At 44.8% G+C, this 24,623-nt stretch overlaps 1 protein-coding gene across 1 annotated transcript in view; it reads right to left on the minus strand.

The window, feature by feature from the left end:
* The window catches only part of LOC131672382 (uncharacterized), a gene marked incomplete at its 3' end in the record, with an annotated part of 198,591 nt that overhangs the window by 162,886 nt on the left and 11,082 nt on the right, over nt 1–24,623 (minus strand). The window contains exon 3 of the mRNA XM_058949573.1: nt 5,952–6,602. Coding sequence (XP_058805556.1) covers nt 5,952–6,602 — 651 coding nt within the window. The remainder of the gene's footprint in view (nt 1–5,951; nt 6,603–24,623) is intronic.

Raw genomic sequence — 24,623 nt, forward strand, 5'->3', positions numbered from 1 at the left:
AAAATTTGGTAGAAAGAAAAAGAGAATGAATAAAAATAAAATAGAGACTACATATTTATCTTTTGTATATTTTAAATTAAAATGTATGCGACAAAGGAAATTAATTATCAAAATATTAAACCCGTTAAATTAGAAGAATATTCACGGGTGTTTTCATAGTGGCAGCAAAAAGTACACGATGTTAAATGTATTAGTCATACTAATATAAGATTGGAGCCATAATCACTACTATTGAATATGAAAGTTTAGTGTTGTATAATAGTATAATAGTATAATAGCATTATTGATCTTAGGTCGAATTAATCTTTTGAATAATTTTTCCGATATATCTTGAAATGAGTAAAAGTTAATCGATTTTTGAGAAAAAACGGGTGCATGTTCTATTTTCATTCATCAATAAATATTGACGTATGTAGTCTATTTTAAACAGCATGACTTATTCGTGTCCATTGAAATCTTGAAGTTGACATGTTCAAATAATGTAATAAATAATAGTAAAACATTAAAAAAAAAGCGCGCGAAGCACGCTAAATAACACTAGTGTTATCAAATCAGAGCAATGACAGGAGTCATGATTGATAATGTCACATTATTCTTTCGAGGTACATCTTTACTCGTAACTTGAATTTTCACTACGTTATCCGTGTGAAATAGTCGCACTGATTTCATAAAGCGCAATCGTGAAACAGTGGCAGTGAATTGCATTCCCATTAAATGTTATATTCTTGTTTCATAAGTTATCTAGCAGAGTTATCTTCGTGGCAATTCGTCCGAACATGTACGAAGCGCATTCGGGTCCAGTCGCAGAATTTCAAGTATTCGCATGCGAAACTAATTACAAACTACAGGGCAAGAATTAAAGGAGCAAGTTTGTGGAGCAGAATCGTTGAGAAATAGAAATATGTCTATTCCGAATAAGAAAACGATACTTCATACGAGAGTTTGCCGTAAAGCCCCTTAAGAAAAATGAAAAAGAAAAAACAGAGAAAAACGTAAATACATGGGTGCATGAGAAAGTGAGCGAAGCGTACAGGCGGCCTCGGCAGCGATCCGACCAGGTTGATAAACGAAAGCGTAGCGTTAGAGGACCTTCTTAATTGCTTGTCGCTTTACATAATGCAAAGTCGTGCCCAAGCTCGGCCGATTGACAGGGCTCCGCTTTATTTTTCGTAATTGCGCGGTCGGAGCGGGATGCGCGCGCGTTCTAACGAACCGCCGAGGCTGCGATAGTCTCGTCGAGCGTTATTAAATTAACATTGAATGATCGGCCGGGTAGCCAGAACACCTCGGCGAAAGAAGTGAGGCAAACGAGAAATTCGATTTTACGACTGTATTTACGAGCGCGCGCCATTGTAAACGGGTCAGCGAGGGAATATCGTTTGCATGTAACGACGCGCGGCGCGATCGAACAGTACAAAAGTGCGCTGTGCCGCGGAGAGGAAAGCAAAATTTTCAATTTGGCGGCGAAGGCTCTCCTCGATTTGGAAAGCGAGACGCACAATAAACCTGCATTGGCTCCAGTGCGCATGTAAGGCCCCGCGAGTGGACCACGGTGTCGCATTACCATCTTGTTTCTTTCTTTTCCTCTTTACTTTATTTCGCGCGAAATTCACTCGCACTGCTTTTATTTCAACTTCTGCGTGACGTATTGCGGAATCGTTTGTCGCGTTTGCCAGGCCATTGTTTTAGCCAACGACTCGGCGCCAAATATATTTACGGTCGGCTAGTGTGCCGCAAGCTTGTCCGTTCGTTCGGACGTCAAAGGATCCTTTACTAATCGACATTCCGCCTCGCGCAAGGGATCTCACGTTCACCTCAAAAGCTCAGCCTCGTAAAACCCGTTGGCGATGAAAAACGTCTAGCGGTTTATTTTTTGCCGTCCCTCGTCTCGTACACGCTGCCCTCGGCCCTTTGAGCATTTTCTCGAGTCGCCGAGCGGCAGCAAAATTCGCTTTCTTTCTTCGTCGGGCTCTCCCGAAAAGAATCCAACGCGAGGATTGTCAATGCTCGAGCTTGGCGTTATTATCGTCGTTGCGCTAGGAAATTTCTCTCGCAGCACGCGATTTTTAATCGCCGCGACTTTCTCCGTGGAAAAGGGCAAAAGTGGTCGTCACGAATGCAAAAACCACTCGACAAAATGACAAATGAAGAGAGTCGCTGCAAAACACTCTCATCACGAGTGATGCTCATCGTTGCTTGGTCGTGCATGTAATGAGCTTGAACTTGTGGGAAACTGAGCCATTTGTTACGCGGTTACAAGCAGGAGACCTCGCTTGTAACCGTCGCATTTCAATTATCGAGTTTTATGCATTCATCACTCATCTCTCTGTACCTCTCTGTCTGTCTATCTGTCTGTCTGTCTGTCTGTCTGTCTGTCTCTCTCTCCCTCTCTCTCTCCCTCTTTCTCTCCGCGAATCGATGCAAGAAAGACCAGTCAGGCAATAATAACAAAGAGAAAGTTGATTTACAGGGTGCCAGTAATACACCACTTAGAGGGCACGTAATGACTGTATTACTACTACGAAGCAAGCCTCGAGGCGCGAGATTTTGTTACGTAAACGACAACAACGAGAACAGGAAAAAAGGTCGTTGAAAGCTGTCAAGTAAATCACGTCTGTATACTGCCGAAAGCTTAATGAAGTTATGCGCGCGGCCGTTGTCTATCGATTGCCCCGCCGGTGGCTACCGTCGCCGGATTATCAGCCGAGATATCCGCAAACGTTTTAATGAGTACTGATATCTCTGGCGGAGTAACGAGACGCGAAAGATCATGGGAATCCTCATTATTCGTTTGACTGACATTAAAATTGGGGAAGAAAAAAAGCTGCTGTAACCGAGAGGATATCGCTACTTTCCAAGCTGCTTCGACAATTGAACAGCGACGGAGATACGTACTGCGAAGGTCTATCGCGCAAAGTCCTTCGACCTCTCTCGCGCCGACAATCGTCTGGAAAAGACACGAGGACGCGCGCGCGACGCGAAAGTGAGAGTCACGAGCCGGCGACAAATCATCCGTCGGACGGATGTACGTATTCGCACGATATCTCCTCCGCGAATGGAAAAAGAAAAAAGAAATAGACGCGAGGTTAATTGACGTCAAAAAATGCATGCTCGTTACGATGTATCTACGGTGAATTGCAAAGGCCAAGGCATTAGGTGGATTTATGGGAAACCAATAGGCGAATTGTTTATAAGTCGTCGTCTTGCGGCGCAGATGCTCTATAACGTTTTACGATCGTGCTTGCGAGGCTAACGATCGCCGGTCTATCTATGCGCACATCATTGCGATATTGTTCGTATAAAGTCTCGTTGTTTACGACGCGACTCGGGCAGCGTGTATCTCGCGGAAGTGATTGCACGCACATATTTTCGCGCCGAGTCGCCAATTTCGCGCATCTCGCGCGAGCGCACAATGCGCGTAGCCTTGCAACCGTTCCGACGGTCTTGATGGACAATAAAAGCGCGCTGCTCAGGTGTTTTCGGCGATCGGACGCTTAATCAATTGCGCGCCGCGCGACACGTTCCCCGGTTCTGTTAGGTCGCGTTCGCAGCGACACCACGCGACTAGCGCAACGCGCAATTTCCTCGGCGTGAAAACGCCCGCAAGTAGCAAAAGCGCGATCCGGTCAGACCGCGGACGCTTTCTCCCGCGTCGTCGCCTCGAAAGGGCGAGGCCGTCGCACGCGAGCAACGTCGAGTCGCGGCATCGGCTCGGCAATGCGCATCGATAGCTCGTCAGCCTGGCCGGACTTTTTTACGCGATACGCGTATGACTTACGGCTCGCGCTCTCGACGTTACGCCGCACCGCTGATCGCCGTAAATCCACGAACGCGCAGTGTGCATCCGCGCGTGGGAGCGCCCATTTGAGTTTCACGCCTGGCTGTACTGTACACGCTTTGCACTCGTCGACGAATGCGACGATACTCATTTGTCGCTGCGTATTCTTTCGGCCTCGCGCCTGCAAAATGGTGGTAAATCGTTATCGCGCAATCAAATTTTTTCGAGGTTCACATTGTCAGTTCTAGAAGTCGTTGGCAAAGTTTGCACGGGAAAGAAAAGAAAAGATGAAAGGGATGAATGGTCGGGTAAACGCGGGCGCGGCCGCACGCGAGGAGATTGAGAGCGCCATCAACCAAATGGCTGGTCGATTGATTGTTACGACGTTACTTACCGGTGGATATCGCGGTCGTACTTTTATTCAATATTCGCGGGGCTTTTGTCGAAAGACTCGTATTGAAATGTTTAAAAAGCGCAATGCTCGAGAGAGAAAGATATTCAATGTCGATTGATTCCTCGATCGCGCATCCCATCGTCGCGCCATCAAGCAGACTAACGCTTATTCGATGGCGAATACAATTACGTGGACTATCAGCCGCGCAATAACGAGGCTGTTGAATAAAGAAGGATAACAGAGTGGTGGCGGGAATGACGTTTGATAGCCAATTACCGTTGCGCAACTGAGAACTTTCAAATAACACCTCGCCAAACTCTCACCACGTTATAATCGGCGTTTGCACGCTGAATAGGCAAAACCATAAGCGCGCAAAAACACTTTCGCTCTGCTTAAGCCAAAGCCAGAGAGACACATGTGCGCGCGCGCGCGGCCGTACGACTTTGAACTTGGCGATCGTTTTTCCGCTTTCACGATCGCCCGCCAAGATTTACGCGGCTGTCTGCCGCGATAAATAACTGTCGCTCGAGAGCTATTATTCTAATGAGTCGGAGAGCAAACCGCGCCAGAGCGCAACACAATGATGATGCCTCCCCCTCGTCCTCACCTCGGAAGAAATTAATGGGTAAGCATGTGTGTGTATGTACGTGTAGTACAGGTAATTACGGGTGTCGATTTTCAAGGATGAATGGCTTATGCAGGCGCCCGAGCGATTGCTACTTGCGGTGAGAGCGCTGTAAGGATAAAACGACTGCCACTTACATCCTTTTCTGAGTGTACATATAAGCCCTTTTCCGAGCTGCATAGTAGCCTAAACCTCAACATTACGAGGCTCCTCGCTCTAACGTGGCTCCGACAAATTCAGCCAATTTAAATTGTTGCTTCGCGAAACTGTGTCGAAAGTGCTTCGTTACGTTTACACAGATCAATGTGCGATAATAATCTGCGAGAATAATAGCGATAATAACGACGTGGGTAAATTGTTAAACAAATTAATACTTATCGGCACTCGACGAAGGGCGGATCGTTTTTAACGAAAGCATCAATGTAGCATCGAAATGTAAATGCTTTCCGAGAAGATTTTCACTTGGACTTCGGAATCGAGCAAACGAGCATTCACCGCCACGCGGCAATTCGCCAAAGCTTCACGGCTCTTGATGGCTTTCAGAACGTATACGCGCGCAAGTGGTGTCGGATCTGATCAAATTTCATTCCGTCGTGTTTCTTCTCGATAATTCCTCGCCAATGCACGCGCACAAAGCGATCCCGCGTTGCGAAGCCAAACGCTTCGCTCGCGAGCGTTGCCTTAAAAATCGAATTTTACGCGCGTGAGAACTGGCGTTACACGAGCGCGCGCCGACAATCAAACGCCAATTCACGCAAAATCAATTTTCCCGCACCCACAACGCACCGAATGTTTACAGATAATTAAATTTCAATCATCCGCGTGCCTGGACCACCTACGGAGTGCAAAACACATTGCGCAACGCCAGAGAGACCTTTCCAGCGTGACACACACGTGCACACACATCCGCGCAAAATAACTCTAATGCACCGGCAACGAGAAAGAAAGAAGGCGCGTGGCTCAGTGCGTCGTCGCGAATAAGATCGTTCTGTTCGATATCACCAATGAGCACGACTGATGCTGGAACAGCTTTCGGGGCTCCCTCGATAAATAAATAAAACACACAAAAACTAATTACTGTTTCGCTTGGCGATGCTGTGGAGCGAGTATCAAGCAAACAGTGCTCGCAGCAGGAGAAATTGGATTTCACTTACCACGGTGTTAGGTATGATGGTAGGCGTGGCAGGTCCGGCGTCCTCCTCGCTGTCGTCTTTCGCTTCTTGAGGTGCGATGAGAGTGTCGCTCGAGTCGCACTTATTCAAACTTCCGTCGTCTCCCGCCTTAGCGCTCTTCTCCTCCTCCTCCTCCTCCTCCTCTGCTTTCGTTCGTAGCTCCTCGCGCGCATCTTCGTAAAGTGAATTTCTGCTACCCGCCGCTTTACACAATTCGAAAACAGGCTCTCCCTCGTCTTCTTCTTCTTCCTCGGTTTTCGCGCTCTCCTTTCTGCTCTCGACGTACCACGCGCAACTCGTCTGCTGCTGCTGCTGCTGCTGCTGCTGCTGCTGCTCCTGCTGCTCCTGCTGCTGCCGTCGTTCGATCGACTTTTTCCTCTCGCAGGACGCGTCCTCGGCGCGCGTCAGCGCACCCTTGCAGCGCTTCAAATAACTCTTCACTCGTTTGCTCTTGCTCTTGCGCGTCTCGTGGCCGCGACTGATCGGTGGTTGGTCTGCGTCAAGTTCCGGCTTCTCGTCGGCGATTTTCGCCGTGCTTACATCACTGCTCTCAGGGGCTTGCTGCTCGACTGCCAAGCTCCACGTTTCCGTGCTCTCCTTGTCAGTTATCGCTCGGCGCTCTGCCGGAATCACCTGGAAAACAAGCCGAGCGTGTTAGTCCCGATCTCCCGTTGAAGAAAACGGGAGCGTCGACTCCGGCCGGCCTTTCATCGAAAGCTCGCGAGCTTGGAATGTATCATGGAAAATCTGCTTACACAGTCGAGCGCCAGTACAACAAAACGCGCGTGCCTTTCAAGCCCGTATACGCACGGCAGCTCGACGCTTAGAGAGAGGGAGATAGAAAGGAGTGAAACATCACAGCTCGGACTACTTGTGTTGTTCGTGCTGGAAACTAACCTCGCGAGCCCGAGTGCACGAGAAAAGTGAATCGACGCGCAATGATGCCGGTGAAAAGAGCAACCACGGCAATGGCGCGGCAGTGTCCATACGCAAAAACCACTCGGGCACGCGTACATTCGGCAAAATCAAACATTGATCCTGTCGAGCAAAGCTGCGCAGCTCGCGGCGGCAAGATTCAATCTCGTCCGATGAAACGATAGCCGAGAGGCGTGGGATCGTAACGGGCTGCTCTCGAGCTCCATAAGAGTTTGTACGTATATTGCGTATATATAAAAGCGTTTTCCCTTTCGCCAGTGCGCAGCTTCCTTCCGATAAGGCAAATTATCTCTCTCGGCACGTAACGTCGTTGACTGACGTTCGCTTAATTTATCACGCGATAACGATCTTTCTGGATTTGCAATTAAATTTTTGTTAACAAACAGTGCGTAAGGATATATGGACGAAAAAAAAATAGTGGGCTTGAACATGCCCGCAAGGTAAAAGGTACTTGAAACTTTTCAAAGGGAGAGAGAGAGACTCCCCTCTTTCGTAGAGCGAGAGAGTGAAGCGCGACGATAAGGATGAAAAGCCGGAAGGCAAAAATGGAGAGGTTTCGTTGATGTGGGTATTGTGTAGATGGAGAGCGAGTGAAACTCGTCTTTCTCGGAGTGGATATAGTCGAATTTGTCGGGGGGTGAGGTGAGCGTACCGCGTGAGTATTTCGGGTCCAGGGATGCGGATTGTTTTGATTGATTAAAAAGCTGCTTTTCATACGCGCTTCGTTGTACGCGCATTTGTGCACTGGGCAATGAGAAACATACAGCGGTCAGTCGGAAGCTCTACCGCTGGAATATACAACGTTCACCGAAAACAATAATCAACAAGAGAGCATCAGCGCTGTCACGAGTTCGTACTGACTGCTGCGCACAATTCACCGAGTACCCACTACAAAGCTCAATGCTCCGTACTGGTACTCGTTCGCTCAAGAGAGAGAGAGAGTAAAAGCCGGCTACGATTTGCATTCGCGGTGCACATAATTGCGGGGGCCGTACTTTTCAATCACCCGTATGCGAAAATTGGTTTAACTGAACGGGAAATCCGTCAAGCTTTGTCGTCTATCTCTCTCTCGAGAGTGCAAATAATATTTCACGCATAAATAACCGTGCAATCAATGAACGTTCGTTCGTGCAAATTGTCGGAGCTACTTAAGCGACGATTTTTCATCGTAATTATCGTGACAATGAAATAATACACGAGCTTCGCGAGCAATCAATCGTGAGCGACACCTCCGACAGGTGTGTTCCACTTGCGAGAGAGTTGCGTTCATTAGCTATCGTCGCTAATCCATCATCATCGCGTACGATGGTGGAGGAGGTGGGCTCGTTTGCCTTTGAGAAGTGAAAGGCGCGCGCGCGATTCAGATGTTGGTTTTATCCTTCATTCGCGCAAGGCAGCTTAATTACGATTATTTTGTTTTCTTGCGAGTTATTGCCTTCCCCCCCCCCCCCTTTTTGCGGGACGACGACGGCTGCCAACATTTACGCGAGGATTTGTGTAGAAAGTCTTACCTTTGTCGTATTATCGAATGAGGCTTGTATGAATTCTGACGAAACTTTTTAATTCATGCAACGTTTGTTTGTAGATTTTGTTTTCTGCCTATCCTTGTAATAACAAGGCAAATATTTTTTCAAATACAGTTGATCGTCGTGCAAACTTTTCAGTGAATCCTCTACATGACATAATTTGAACTGTTTTGTATTCACGACGATAAACTTTGACATCGTTGCTTGATTTGACCTTTCTTCCTTGTTGTACGCTCACAAAAAAATTGCCTTGGAATTGCATCAAGGATTACACATAGATTTTCTAACGAATTGTTCAAAAATTACGATTTCAAATAGGTTTGCTTTTAAAGCACTGAAGACGTTGTATTACGAATTATATTTCTGCTAGCAAGTACATCGTCCGATGTAGCAAAATTAAGTTGATGCTATTCTGCTCCACAAATACATTCAGAACGCTATTCGACCAAAAATAAACAAAATTCAAATTAACGTCCCACAACATAAAAAGAAAAGTATTATCGAGCCTAGCGTTCGTACATTAATCCCTCAAGGCTCAAGACAGAGAGAAAAGCATCTTCAAGGGGTTTACAGTGCTGACGTAACTCTCGCTCGTGGCGCGCGAGTATCAGCCATGTGGAATCAGAGGCACAGATGAGCGATAAGCTTCCTGCGGCAGAGCTAGTCTGATATGAGCGACGAGCTCCGCGAGAGATTGATGCCTAGGATTAAACGCTTCCTGCTATAAACGCGTTGTCCTCGTGCAAGTCGTGCCTTTTTCTTCTCTCCCCTCTTTAGAAGAAAAATTTATGATCTAAATTGTTTTCGCTATTTATTATCGCTCCGCAATCTAATTCCCCGCGTGCACGTCATTTGAAAATCAAATAGAGACAAATAAGCACACAACGGATACTCGCGTACAAGCGTCGGCGCGAACCCTCGGAAGTTTCGTGCGCGACATCGTCTTGGAATAGGGGAAGAAGCCAGAGAAGGTGGCGCGTGAACCGTACGCCTCTATATCGTCGACTGAATTATACGACGAAGACGACGACGACGACGCCGGTGTGTGTATCCCGGCGGTAAATCACACTCGCGAGTAGATTTTATACGTGCACAGACCTGTAAAGGAGAGAGAGAGAGGGGGGGGGCACATACTCGAGGGAAGGAAACTTTAGTGAGAGGATTGTTACGTGGGAAGGAAATTTATGAAAGTTTTTCGGGTACATTGGATAACGTATATAAACTCAATATTTACAAGAATAAATCGATGATCCGAGAAAAAAAAACAAACAGCTGAAGTTGGCTCTTCAATTTAGTCACGCACAAGGCGCCAGTTTTCGGCGTGCTTTATATATATCCAACAGCTCCATGAAAGCGTGTGCAGTAGAGAGGGTTGGTAAACGTACTAAGAGACGTTGTGTACTTTGGCTTAGCGCGCGACGTACGAAGGAAGGGGGCAAGGGCTTTCCCAAGACGCGCGGCGAGCTTTTCTAAAAATAGACACGAGGCGGTTTCGGGGGTACACCGTCGAAACGAACCACTGAATTGGATAAAAGGACGCTAGCTAATTCGCGTTTTCCTTGTATTTTACAGATAAAGTTTTGACGAGTAATCTCTATAATTTAATTAACAGAAGAAAATAAAACGATCCAATTGATCTCGACCGGATGATAACGACTGTAACGAGTTTCGATAAAAAAAACAATTCCCAATTCGTTCCAATTAACGCCTCGTGCAGCGCAGGCAGAACGAGCGTAACGATCGGTCATCGTTCGGCGCCGCCGTCCTATATAGCTCGATTAACGCGCGCCACCTCGCAAGAGCTTTCGTACGGGTCGAGGGCTAATACACTCTCGAGAGACGTTTCAAGTGTCGTTGAGATTGCGAATAGGTCTTTTTTTCGAGCATGCGTGCCAAATGGATTAACGAAAGCTTGGCGGAGTCTTGGCGCGGTCACAGCCGAAAGTTATCTCGTTTGCAAGAATATCTGGGAAATTTCCACGTGATACTAGGGTCCTTGGTGTGCTGATTTTCAGCCAAAGGTATCGCGCGCGTGTATCGGAGAAAAACTGACGAGCGACCAAAGCTCAACTGCTTTAGAATCTTGAAAATTATTGAAACCTTAGTGAAGTTGTTCGTTAATATTGATGCGCGCGTGTTTCAAGAATTTAAAACTCTCAAAAAGAAAGAAAAACTACAATTTAAAATTGACCGTCGAATCGGGAAACTAATCTAAAGAAAGAACATAAGACAGCCAAGCACGAATGACGACATCGGACGGAAAAAAGAAGAAGAAGAAGAAGACGAAGAAGCCCACGACGACGCCCATAGCATTGATCGCAGCAGCAGCAGCAGCAGCAGCCGCAGAGCGCGCTTTCACGGCGCGAGGGCGTTGCACCACGAGAGCTTCAATAAGCGATTTAATCAGCAGGAAAGTTAGAGTTCAGCTCGATTTTGTTTCGCGCTCGTATAGCGCGTCGAGTTACGTACGGCTGGCGCCTAACTCATAACGAGTGCATAAAAGCTCTCTCTCTCTTTCTCTCTCTCGTCGATTGAGCGAGGCTTCTTTTTACGTTGGCTCGGTGCCTTTTTATGAGCGTCGAAGCAAGTCATTGTCGGAGGGATATCTAGGCAATTTATTTTTTCGGTAGTTATTTTTATTATCGATTGGTCCTTAGGTGATTTTATTTTCAGTAGCGCTACTTTTCACCAATTGCAAACTGTATGTTTTGAGCTTCAACGCTTTTGCAATAGACACAGAATGACTTTTAAATGAGCTCAACAACTATTTATCAGATCCAGTTAATCGTGAAATAATCAATAAAATTTCAGCAAACAATCGATTTACACTGACGTATTATGAAAACTCACAGAAATAAGTAATCGAAGATGTAAAACAAAAGTCGAAGCGTACAATTGTATAATACGAAAAGTAACGCCAAAACAAACGAGGAATACATTCGATACTCCGATCCAAAGCGCAATCTCTCACGACACAGAGAGTGAGTGAGAGAACTTCCTGATGGTGATCGCAGCAGAGAGCGTAACTCGAGCCGAAAATTTCACCACACTCGTACACACATACAAGTGAGTCTCTCCCTGTTTGCAATATCCGAAGTTTTGCGCGTCCTGCGATCACGGAAAGGAGGTTATCCCGATGGGCCGTCACACAAACGCGAAGCGGGAGAAAGGGAGAAATAAAACACACAGTCCAAGATACCGAAAAAAAAGCCAACGGAGCATTCTTTCTCTGCTCGCCTCGGCGTGCGGAAGGAAAAAGGGAGAGTAGCAGTAGTGGTGTGCCAAGAGAAAGTGACAGCAATTACGCCTTGCCAAATGTGTCGAATTATATCCGAAACGAGCGCATTTTTCCAATCCCTCGGCCAATTACAAAGCCAATGCGCGTGTGCTACTGCTGCTGCAGCAGGAGGATATTAATGCTTCGCGGGGCCGTTCACTGCGACGCGCCAACGAAAGTGACAGTGCAGCTCGGACTCTCTCGGACGGGGAGAGAGAGAGAGAGAGAGAGAGAGAGAGAGAGAGAGAGAGAGAGAGAGAGAGAGAGAGAGAGAGAGAGAGAGAGAGAGAGAGAGAGAGAGATGAAGGAATGAAAGGACGCAAGCTCCGCTGCGAACTGCAATTTTTTGCGACGGCATCCACGCACCCCAGGCGCGGGATCGCCCAGACGACTGACAGCGAGCGGCTCTCTGGCACCGAGACACCTTCGCCTCGCGCGCTCTTGCTTTCGCGCCCGTTGATACTGATGAAGTGGCCGTACGCGCGATCGCTCTGCCGGACGGACGCCGCACCCGAACTATTATCAGCGGCCGAAGCTGCTTTCGCTTCGAGCAGAACTATCGAACGAGGAAAAAGACTCTGCGCTTATTATCACGCCTTCCCAGTTTGCCGACTAGTTTATTTATAGGCGGCCGCGCACCGAGAACGCAAAAGAAGCATCGCGCGAAAGGGGGAGGGCGTAATAAGCCTCATTACATCGTTTCACGCGCGAGAGCTAATATCAGATAATCGCTCGCGTATGTGCCTCCGCCGAGCGCCTCGGTCGCGCACCCTCAAAGCGACCAGCGGCGTCTAGCTCAACTGGATTACTCGCGCGCAGGAAAGCCCAGAGAGGAAAAAATTCCTAGCGGAGGGAACGATCGATTCCGAGGCGCGCACAGCCGAGGCACTGCCCTCTCTCGTCGTCTGGCGCTCGCGCACACTATTAACCGTATCTACTGCAGGGGTGTGCCGCAGAACAGGGAGATACGGCCTTTTGGCCTTTTTCGCGACCCTTTTGTTTTGGTCCTTTCCGTTCGCTCTCTAGGGTGGCGCTTTTTCGCAGTGCTCGAGAATCCTGCTTTCGTGTGCACGCGCTACAAGTTGAGCTCGCGCGATATGCCGCGCGAGGGAACGTAACAAGACGGCATCGATTCGTCGCAATGGAGAGTTATTGTCTTTCTGATTGCATTGCTTTTCAATTCGATCAAAGGATCTTTCCTAGAATGTGTAATGTATAGGTGGAAATGTGCAACTGTATAACGGCAACTGATGTATTTCCAATGAAAGATTCCCAAAGATATTTCCAGCTGCGAAGAGTTTGTTGAAAGAATTGCGAGAACAAGGTTGAAAACCATCTATGGCGGAGAAATCGAACACAGGAGAATAAATCTCTTCACAAATATACTTGGTATTAACACTTATCGCGCCGTATAAAGTATTGTTCATTGTATTCCATGTCGCGGCAGCGGCGTACCCAATTAAAAACAAACGCAATCGTTCAACTAAAAGCTGCAGTAAATTCAACCCTTTTCCAACGAAATATCCACCGAGGCGAGCGTCGCTGAAATTCTCTCTTTCGTGCGCGCTTCCAAAAATACAAGGCAATTACAGGCCCAAGCCCAGGCTAAATCTCGAAGAGCCATGGCATGAAAATAAAAGCCCTGCTGCAAGTAGATCTGCAACGGAAAAAGACACGGCGCAAAGGTAATGGACGGGGAGCCGAAAAAAAAAACAAGGAGCAAACGAGCGGAGTGTATCAGGAGGACGTGCGACGACTCGCCTGCTCGTCGGGCGTTGAGCCAAAAGCCCCCAAGAATCGAACTGCATTATTGCGGTATTATCGGAGTCACCTGGTATAATTGGATCTTGCTGGTGAGACGCATTTTCGGACTTGCTTTACGTCTGCGCGATCAGAATGGCACCGGACGCTCAATTATCATTCCATTTTTCCCATGTGCTGTCCATTGCAGAATGGACGCTCGAGATATTAATGTTCGAAAGGGGGCTAGTTTTTTTGTTACGGAAACTTCAAAGGAAAACATTTTTGTTGCGTAAAACAGATTCAAATCAATTCTATAAACCAAGGGGATGGAAAGCTCGTCAAAGCAAAGAAAGAAAAAAAAAACGAAAAGAATTTCCTCGTGCGCTCGACGATTCTCTCTCGGCTGAAAAAAGGGAACGTCAGCGGCTCCGCTTGGACGAGTGAAGAGGAAAAAGGAAAGGTAAAAAAAAGTCACCTCGCAAAATGAAAAATAAAAACGGCACGAAAGGACGCGCGACTGGAGAAAAAGACAGAGTCTAAAGTGCAGCTTTTTTTCTCGTTTTGTCACGTGCTTTTGGTTCGGCGAATCATTTAAAATTGACGCGAGAATAAACACATCGAGAGGAAATGATGTGGAGGATGCTTATTCAATAACGTAGAAGAAAAATCTTTTAAAAGCACTTGGGTGTAAGTTGTTCTTAGAAAAATGGAGTGTTTGTTATTTTAAAGAAATGACGAATACATTAAGAATCTTTTAACAAAACAATTGGGAACTGGTGGTTTTTCTTAAACACAGTGCAATGCATATTTATTTTGAGTAGGAATATCTTGTGTTACCGGCAAATCCTTCACGCCAAAGTTAAAGCAGTGCTTTTCGATTTCACACACCCGCGTCAATTTATCTTGGAGAAAACAACCATGAGAAATGTCATCGACGACCATTGGAAAAGAAAGCTACCAATCTGTCATTCGAAAAAATAAAAAAATAACGTTCGGCACACAAAGGTATCCCTCACGAAAGTCGAGTTCACGTTTTGCGCGCGCGTTGCTTGTATTCGTGGGCGTGTCGTCCCCTCTTTTTGTCTTTCTTCATCGAGAAAACAGAGAAAAATGTGTTTGCCAGAGGCTCGTAAAAGTCTTGGAATTTGTCAGTGAGTTTACACGAACTTTGACCTCAACAACAACAGTACGACGTCTTGCGTCACGTTCGTTGCGTGTACAAGGTGTTCCATTTTCGGGGTGAGTTATGCGACGCGCCAGCCGTGCGGTATACTCCGTCGTGCTGTACGGCGAGCGCGACGTCGATTATCCTTCTTTGCAGAGAGAGAGAGAGAGAGAGAGAGTTTCTCTTCTTTTTATCCCGCTTAGTGCGTTCTGCTTTTTTCGGTTCGTAATTCAAGCATTTTCGTTGTGTGTTACGAGAATATAATCGTGGTTCATACGATCATGCTAATAGAATAATTATTTAGGATATTGTACGATATTTTAAGAATAGTAACAATAACTACCAACAATATGTCGATGTAAAAATATTTACGGTTATGAAGTAGTCTTTTTTCAATAATCAAGAACCGGTCAGTTATAATATACTAAATGTAATTTATTTCACACTAAAATTATAATGTACGGAAAGTCATCTATACCAGTGTTCTCAGAACTATTTAAACACCGAAAACTATTCAATACAGCTCCATCGTTCTCATAGTACAAAAATCCACGACTATATGAAAGCCAAACAATCTAACCACTGTAGAATGAGAAGATCCAGTACACTCATTATATTAAGGTCACTCGACAACCCCGTTTACAAAAAAGTTCAAGTAGGCTATCAGCCTGGTCGATCTATAGCCGAGCAAAAGAAAGCAGATTTTTCCTTGCTAGGCAAATTACGCGTTTGTACGTGCGAAAACACACAAACATCGATTGGTGCCTTTCGTGCCTCGGTTCTCTTCGATCGCCCCACTTAACCGGACGGCCGTCCCATGTACACTTGCTTTGTAACGAGACTAAGCAACGTTATTTATACATGTTGAAGAAGGGATTCGAAATATAGGACGATCGTTATTAATTTGTTTCTTGATGCGTACGTTTTTTTACCGTCTGTGTACTAATTTTCAACGCTTGTTAACCTGCTTTCCTTACCAAGGATAATGAAGCTTCTATTTTAGCTCGAAATTATAGTTCAAGTCGGATTTTCGTGTCTTATCCGAAACAAAAAAAAAGAAAAACAAAAAAAAACAGACAAAGTGCAAGCAAAAAATTACTTTTACGCTTTACTATTGTCAAAAATGCCTGAGACAACGAAGCTTTCAGTAATCCATGTAATCCTCATAATTCAACGTAAAGATCCCCTCCATTAAGGACGCATTACGCGGAGCTGATCGCGTAAAGTGTCTTTCTCTTGGAATACCTGTACGAGGGTCACGTTTTCGCGCCTCTTTCTCTTTTTTTACTTCACGCATGGAATACTTATACATTATATGCGTCGTCTCGCGTGGGAAAACTCACTGTGGAATTATAATCCTGCTATGAGAGAGAGAAAGAGAGAGAAGCATTTGTTTCTCTCATATGTACATTTCATCGTACGTACAATTATTAATTCTCTCGACCTCCTTTAAATGCCAAATGATTGATTGTCAAAAATGTCAAATTTTTCTCTGCTGAGGTTATCTCAACGGTGCCGGAAAATTGATTAAGACGTCGCTATAGAAAGTTTGCGTACGGGCTTTGACGGATTCGCTCGTGCATTTTACATCGCCGTTGCTTTGCTTCCACTTTGGCTAAATGTCGTTTTGATCGACGTTGTCGTTTAATGCACGGGTGAGACTCCCGTGGGATGGAATTTTTATAAGCACTGACGAATTTGATAACATTGGATGAATTATTGATGCCTGTTAAACGTGTAATGAATAGTGTGGATGAATGGATGTATCGTCCTTGTCAAACGTATTTTTCTAACTTGATTTTCGTTTAGTGGGCTGGGATGAATGCTAAACCAAAATCGAAATGTAACGAGAAATCGAATAAGCTGAATGAAAAATGCATTGCAAGACAATAAACTTACAATCTTAAACTTTTTATAATTAAAAAAAAAAAAATAAAAAGTTGGTGTTGGTAAGTGTGAACTACTGTGAAAATAACATTAACATAGTAAAGTTATTCTTTGTACTAGATAGCCCATGAAATGACGCTAAAGAAAAGGAAATGTCTGTAGCTAGCTGTCACTCTGAGCCACCGGTTACCCGTCACCCTGTAAAAGCAAACTATGCCAACATACAAATTGTGCATTTGCATTGGCAGCGTCCAAGTTGCAGGAATTTACACAAGAGACTGAGGGGGGGGGGGGGGGGGGGGGGGAGACCTTAATAGTAATGGATCGATGGATCACTGGAGCTAATCGGAAATGGTTGGTGTACGTGTATGTAGCAAGTAAATCGCGTGACCCGAGCCACCGAGCTTGACTTTTTTTTTCGTTGTCAGAGGCATGACTACAAAATTGCTTTGTAGTGCCGACTGCGTTCATCAAAGAATAAATAAGTAAATAAATAAAGACGAGTGCTAGGCACTCCGCCGGTGCTGATAAAAATCAGGAGTTAAAGTTCGGATAAAAGCCAGCTAAAAGTAGCATGCATGTATGCGCACAAGATCATGTTAACCTTCTTCCGGCGTAGTAACCTCCAGTCGAAGTGACTCATCCTTCGAGCCGGGGAAAGAAATCTCTCCGTCTCTCTGGGAACTCTGCACTTCTGCGTCTCGTTCGGATGGTGGTTCAACGCACGGGCGCCGCTAATGCGCCGCGATATCGATCGGGCGACGGCGGAAGAAGCAGTGGCAGAAGCCGGCGCTCGCCCACTTGTCTCATTTTCAACATCCGATCAGCGGTCAGCGAGCTCTGCTCTGGATACATCGAGTCGAGCTCGCGTCGAGAGCCCGAGGCACATCTACGCACTCACTTGACACAACACGGACGCACACCCACCAGCATCCACGTGCCACAGGGCGTCGACGCGCCAAACCTCTCTCTCTCTCGCGCACACCAATGCCGCGAGCGGGGAAACACTAACGACGCTGACCGCCAAATGTTCCAAGACTCTCCATAACGAATCGAACGCTCTGGGTGTGCATACGCTCGAGCTCTAATAGGTTACTCGAAACCAAAACACGAACCGAGAGCCAGAGAGGGAGAGAGAGAGAGAGAGAGAGACAGACAGACAGACAGAGGGAGAGAGAGGAGAGAGAGAGAGAGAGGTCACGGCACACGCGCGCGCGCGAGGGTGCGGAGCGTCACTCGCGCACTGCTCGTGTATATAGTACAGAAGCGGCTCTCGGTCGCCGCCACAACATAGCCGGGGCGCGAACGGGGCATGCGTGATAAAAGCTTCTCTCCCTTTGCGAGCTGAAAGCGCCAGGTGGGAAGGAGAGAGCGCCGCGGGCCTCTGCCGCTTTCTTTTTTGCAAATTCAAGGTTAACGCTGCCCGCAACGTGCATGCAAGCAGATTCTTATCGGCGAGCGAGGCCGAGAAGGGCCGTTAGTCATCCCTTTTTTTTCTCCACTGCGCAAGGGGTTGAGCGAGGCTTTGGCCGGGAGTCACGGCAATGGGCTTGATTTGTGGCTTTGTGCGAGGCGGCCACCTTCCTTTTAGCCTTTTTTCGAGGCCTTTGATGCGATTGAAAACACTTCGTCATTCAAATGTATGACTTTAGTTAAGTAATTAGAAGAATCGTTGTTTCATCCACTTCGAATCATAGCGCAGCATTGTGCGATACATCGAACAATTTATATCCAGTCAGAGTCAAGCTGGTGAAATGTAGCTTCACACTTAATAGCAATCTATCTAACGTTAGAATTCGCAGGATCGCCAATGTGTCGATAAATAATAATGAGGAAATTTCAATAAGCTGAAGTAATACACTACTCGTATAATAAAAGATCTATCAGTCATACACCTAGTCAATCAACTAACAAACGATATTTGAGTAAGCAAAATTAAGCATTTCAAAACCGTGAAAATCTAATTCGCCCAACGATTTTACCATTGCATGCAAATTGACCATAGCCAACAAAAACCTCGTCAAAAGTTAAATTACGCGCGCAGCTGCCTAATCAACGCGTATAAATTGAGTTGGCTAGTCTCCGAAAGCAAAGAGAGAGGAGGGATGGGGGTAGGGGGGGGGGGGGGGCAGAGAAAAAGCTCGTACGTGTGTGATTTTATTCACCGGCGGACAGTCATGCGGTTTTAAATGTAGAAAGGAAGAGAGGAGAGGGTGCAGTCGTGTCGTTTATTGCATTAGCAACGCGCCAACTCTGCTCGAGTGTGAGAGTATAGCGAGTAATTGAGCGTGCGATGCACTCTCTCTTTCTCGACGTGTCACTGACTCCTAGCTCTTTTTTCCAATTATAACTTTGCATTTGGCGAAAATGAAATGAAAGAATATATTGTTATCGGTGAATAAAAACGGGGTGGCTTACTTCTAAAGTGCTGTGGTTGTTTAATTGGCTTTCGAGGGGATTAGAGCTAGCGGGACAAGAGCTAATTTGTCCCGTGCGCGCAGACGCGTGTGTGCAGACAACGTTTGCTGTCAGAATGCGTTTTCGGGGTCGAATTAATATTCTTTGATAATTCGAAGACACGAATCGCGAACCGCCAAGAATCAGCATTGCAATCAAATGTCGGGAAGTTTTTCATAGCGGTAGCGTCATCTGACGGAAGAGCCTCAAAGTCCCGTAACTCTCTCCGTCGCCACGGCGTTACCGTTTTACCATAGTTTAGTATATGACTTTCTCGACACTGGCAGTGGCGTGGGAGGTCGGCAACTCGCAATATTACAAAAAAGTAGTCAGCTCGGGAGTGCTACTGTGAATGAACATTGATTTTCAATAAATTTTCATTGACCTACGTTAAATTTCATAGCGAGCGTCGAGCAATAAGTTTGCTTCCGCAAGTTGCTTTCAATTCGATTCGTTTCAAGTCTACAGTTTATCCGAGTCCAGCATATTTTAAACGTTAAACTTTAGTCAGTTGAAATTTCCTCAAAGATTCTTATGCTACTTAGAATTTTCGTCAGATTCATTTATTTATCGATCAAATCAGCCTATGAAGCTGAAAATTAAAGCGGCAAATTTTCTTTACTCCACAGAAAAGGTTTTCATCTACTTCGTCGTCTAAATAATTCCAGTTTTGAAACTCGTACAAAGCATTCCTCTATCTCGAGCAGCTAATTCATTTGAAAATAACATCATAACTTTTAAAAACGGTTCTTCCGAAACTTTAAAAAGCTACAGGCCGCCCTCTTATGACTATCGATTGGTTTGAGATTTCTCAAAGATTTTCGAATGCTAGAAGAATTTTTCCCGGTTTTTGATGGAATTTAAATTTGAACAAATTTGAGAGTTCGAAGTTTTGGAAAATAGAACATTAAAAATTGTCGACCATAGTTATTATATAATATTTACACCATTTTGACAACATGTATACGATAACAAGGTATAGTAAATCTCTAATCATTGTTCAATACAAGTGAACGATGTTAAGATATCCATAATTATAAAAGTACTATTTTTTTCGAATTTCGGTCACAGGTAATTTATTGCCAGATTGACTGACCACATCGGACTCAACTGTATTAAAAATATTCAATGGAATAAAAAAAAACTTGGCGTGTAAGAGCATTTGAAAATTTGTATTGATGATTTTGCTAGTACTTTTAGATTTAAAAAAATCGGGCTTGTTAGTTTATCACGTTTTACCAAACACTCACTTCATATGGGGCTTGAATATTATAAAATAATACTAATAGAACTTGAACGCGACGAGTATCTCGTCCTTAATACTTAACGAAGGTATTCTTGAAAGAGGGTCCAGACTTTAGCAAGCCGCACTGACGTAAGCGCTCACAGTGTAAATGCCGAGGTAGATCGAGTCGTCACACCTGCGCGCCTGCACTGCCTATATAGTCGTCGGTGTCGTCAAATCAAGCATGAAATCCAATCGCGCTGTATGGGCGAGACGAGCTTTTGTTTCTCTATGAACGATCGCGCGCGCTGGCGCCGCGCCGCCGGACGGAAAGGTGGGAAGGGCGAAAACCGCCAGCCGAATTGCGAAACGAACCATCGACGAAATATTAATGCCTCGTGACTCACCTCGCTGCGTATACGCGCGCGCAGATGCTTCTTTTCGGGCGAGTTTGATGTATGAGCCGTAGGCCGGATTGGTTTGCTGTTAGCTTGGCCGAGGGTGCAGACAGGGCTGTGGCCGGTCTTTTTTTTTTAATTCGAGGGAGGCGATGCGACGAGCTGACGATCAAACGAAATATAATGCTCGGTCGTTATTTCTGACTTACTTGAATCGAGGACCAGTAATCCAAGCTGGAAAGACGACTTGAAAAATCATCGCCTGAGAGTCGCGTCGCGATTGCGAGCTTCCCCCCGCGAAAATCTTAATTATCACGTACACTTTCGTCTACGGTGAAACAAGGCGCTAGATATTTTACTAAGAAAACAGCGGTAGCGCGCTCTTTTTTCAACTACAACTATGTTTTGCTTTTACGTGCAGCAATGGCAAAAGCTTTTGCAGATTACACATCAACGTCGCGGAAAAAAGAACGGGAGAAGATGGGCAAAACCGCCGCTTCTCCGATCTAACCTCTTTTTCCAGAGTTGCATTTTCTCCGCTCGCGCGAGTAAAACGTGTATGCCGCGGCTTCATTGTTCAAGCAAAGCGACAATTTCATTGTCTTCTCTGTGTTGGTGGACGAGTGCACACGTTTACTACGGAGAAATCGCTCTTTAATTTTCATCCAAATAACCGGCGGTTCGCTTTGCGCGCGGTAACGGCGGCGGCGTCGGATCGATTCGGGACTCTGCAATTATTTGCGCTTATCGCGCATTTGCATGGCTAATTGATACCTGCACGCTTTGATCTCAGAGGAGTTGGCAAAAGAGTGAGAGAGCATACTTACTTATTTACTCGCGATTTCGCTGCTGGAGATCGTCGTCTTTGTAGCTTAGGAGTTTCGCGTCATTAAATTGGAATTCCACGTAAGTGCATTTGCATGGAAATCCATAATGTAAATTGTGCGAAAGACTACTTTGCAAATATTTTAATGACGGTAAATTTGCCATTATTTCTTCGAACATAAACGCCATTGCAATATTTTTTGCTTTCTTATAGGTTGAAAGTGCCGATTGATTTTGTGACCGTGTCATGTCTCAGAACTATCTGTACATACGGTTATTTTTTAATAGCCAACGTCATCGTGTTATTCCATTTGAATTTACTATCGATCAATTCAGCGTCATTTTACAAAACTGATAATTATAATTTTCATGCTAAGGATAAATTTATAGAGATTTTGTATATAAAATTGAATCCACAAGAAAACAAGTATCGTGTTAATTAAACATGAAAATCAAACTCATAAAGAGTTATTAATTTAATTCTCTACATTTAAAGTTAAAAAAACGTATAGCTAATCAATCATAAGACCTCTATTGGTCATGGCGTCATTTAATTAATTTTACTTGAAAGTGGTCAAAAGAACAAATTGAAAGAAGTGCTTTGAATCGTGTTTGTGATGTATGTAATTTTCAATGAATGTATTAATAACATTAAAATCGAAATTGAGCATTTTTCATTCTTTTCAAATTTTCAAATTAATGCCCGTCCTTTCCATTGATCGGTTGCTTGATTGCTAATGACTACCATTAATAAGTTTTAGAAAAGAAGGTGATTCGAAAAATACGCCGCATACGTTATTCACTACACAACATAAATGCTCAAGCTGAATTTATTTACATCGCAAATTGGAAATACTGAATACTAGAAATTTTAATAGAATAACTTCAGTATTGACAATCTGTAATCTATACGCCCTGATTGCTAAATAGTTGTTGATAGTTTTTCATTTATTAAAATACGAATAACGAGATTACGGCAAAATCGAAATTCCACATTGTCTATACGTTCGCATAACAATAAGTCGTAAATTCCTCCCTCGATTGAAAAATCAAAATAGCCGAAGTCATAATACCCGGGTATCACGACAAACGTCTTCTCTCATTAGACATGCGCGATCTGTATTCCACGATGCAAGTCTTTGTTTGCTTTTTGAGATCTCTGTGCCGCTCCGACCCGTGCGATCAATTTTTCGCCAGCCGCACGACAACGCTGTTAGAAAACTTTCTCTCATGAAAAAAATATCAGCGCGTGCAAGGTAATTCTCCAGAGATTAGATCGCGATGACTTTCCGGTAAATGTAATCCTGGCAAAACGAAACCGTTTGCAAAAGCTACACGCGACAAGGTAGCGCAAGTTCCCTACCGATCGAATTCGGAAGAACGTGTGCGTGCGAGCACCGAAGCGAGTAATTCCCAAACACAAAATCGCTCAACGCAGGAAGTGTGGAAAAGTCGAATGGCGACTGGTACCAATTGAAATTGTGCCGCGGCGGAAGTTTGATGATTCATTACACAGCGCTGTATTGCCGCTCCGGCAAGCGCAAGCGCGCACTCGGGAAACAATTTGCCAACCATTCACTTCGCGTCTCCTTCTCTTCTTCTACTTTTTGACATTGTTCCGCTGATATTGTGCAGCGTTTATTGTTTCTGTTTTTTTTTCTTTAATTGAAAAACAAATTATCTTGCAAAGTTGTCGGCGTATCGCCCAGTTTAGAATACGTACACAGTAATGGATAAATAGGGACATTTTTGGGAAAGGTCAGAAGAATTATCCAATACTAACGTCAACTACCCTTGAGTTATAAAGACCTAAAATACTTGCAATAGTTTTACTCAACTTGTGATAAATTTTAAAAAATTGTTCCACTCGAGCTTCACCAATTCGAAATATATTCGTAGTAATGGAACGTTTGCTAAACTGGAAATTAGACATTAACCGCAAGCCATTAACTAGTACTTGAATCAACTCGCAGTTATCATGTAAATATTAATCAAAAGTTCGCGATGTACTTCAAATGAAAAAAAAACAGAAAGTATCAACAATTATAAGCCGTTGAAAAAATAAAAATAATAGTTAGCTCGTTACTTTCCGTCAGTAAATGGAGTCGAACGAATGAACAAACGCAGTTAAGAATCATACGCGCGGGCGGGAGAAGGAGGAGGATACATCCTTCGCACAGTTAGAGCGCGAACTGGTCGGTTTTAATAACGTAATAAACCATGATAAGCATCGTGATCTCTTTTAACTCTCTTCGCCGAGCGTTGCTATTATTATGTATACTGCCGGCGCCTCATTCTTTGTTTCTTGTTTCTTCCTTTTTCGTTATCACAGTCTGTCTTACTTGCAAACGAGTCCGGAGGCACATATTTTCTTCTTTATTTTGCCATAAGTCTCGTGATTTGAAAATAGAAAGTCAAAAGAATACATAGACAATGATCGAAATGAAAAAGAAAAGAAGTAGGAATTTTAATCCACTTCCATGAAGTTACTTGACGGTGATGCAACGCGGGAAAAAAAAGTACACTTTAGTATCCGCGCATGAGCACGGAAAATTACAAAATTTGAAGCCGTAAACAGGTTAAGTATATGGTGAGGAAATCATAGTCTATCGAACGATTTGGTAAAATTGATTTAGGCCCTTCAAGTGATAAAAAAATAGATTTAATCTTGATTGAGTTTGCTTTTTATACGTGATTCGTTATACGGGAGAAAAGCAAACGAAGGAAAAAAAGGAGAGTACACGAGACTAATTACACAGAAGGCATTGTTCCTCTGCCGATGCTTCCCATGGAAACCATCGTCCGGAGTGTATTAAATATCACGCTTCTTGTCTTTGTTACGTCTTGTCGATAACGGTACGGAAAATTATTTATCGACGCCACGACAGATTTTTAATTAAACGTACTTCCAATCCAAATGTCGCCGTTCACTTCGACACACCATTGCGAACGCATTGACAGAGCGGAAGCATAGAAGCAGCCCCGTTTTGCCTGCCAACAATCCCTCGATAAACTGAAAGCAAACGAATGCGCGGTGCTTCCTCGACGTTGAGGAGCCGCGCAAAACACAATAGCGCCATTCCGCAAGTTTGCTCGCGGTAAAAACTGCCTTAATTGCCCACACATACTCGCCGAGTGGTCCTTACGTGGCGTCAATCGACACAAGATCTCCGGCGAATGCTTACGACTTCCGCGGACTGAGAACGTGCACCAAC

This window comes from Phymastichus coffea, unplaced genomic scaffold (genome assembly GCF_024137745.1).
Source record: "Phymastichus coffea isolate CEN01 unplaced genomic scaffold, Cenicafe_Pcof_1.1 PCOF00149, whole genome shotgun sequence".
Classification (NCBI taxonomy): Eukaryota; Metazoa; Arthropoda; class Insecta; order Hymenoptera; family Eulophidae; genus Phymastichus; species Phymastichus coffea.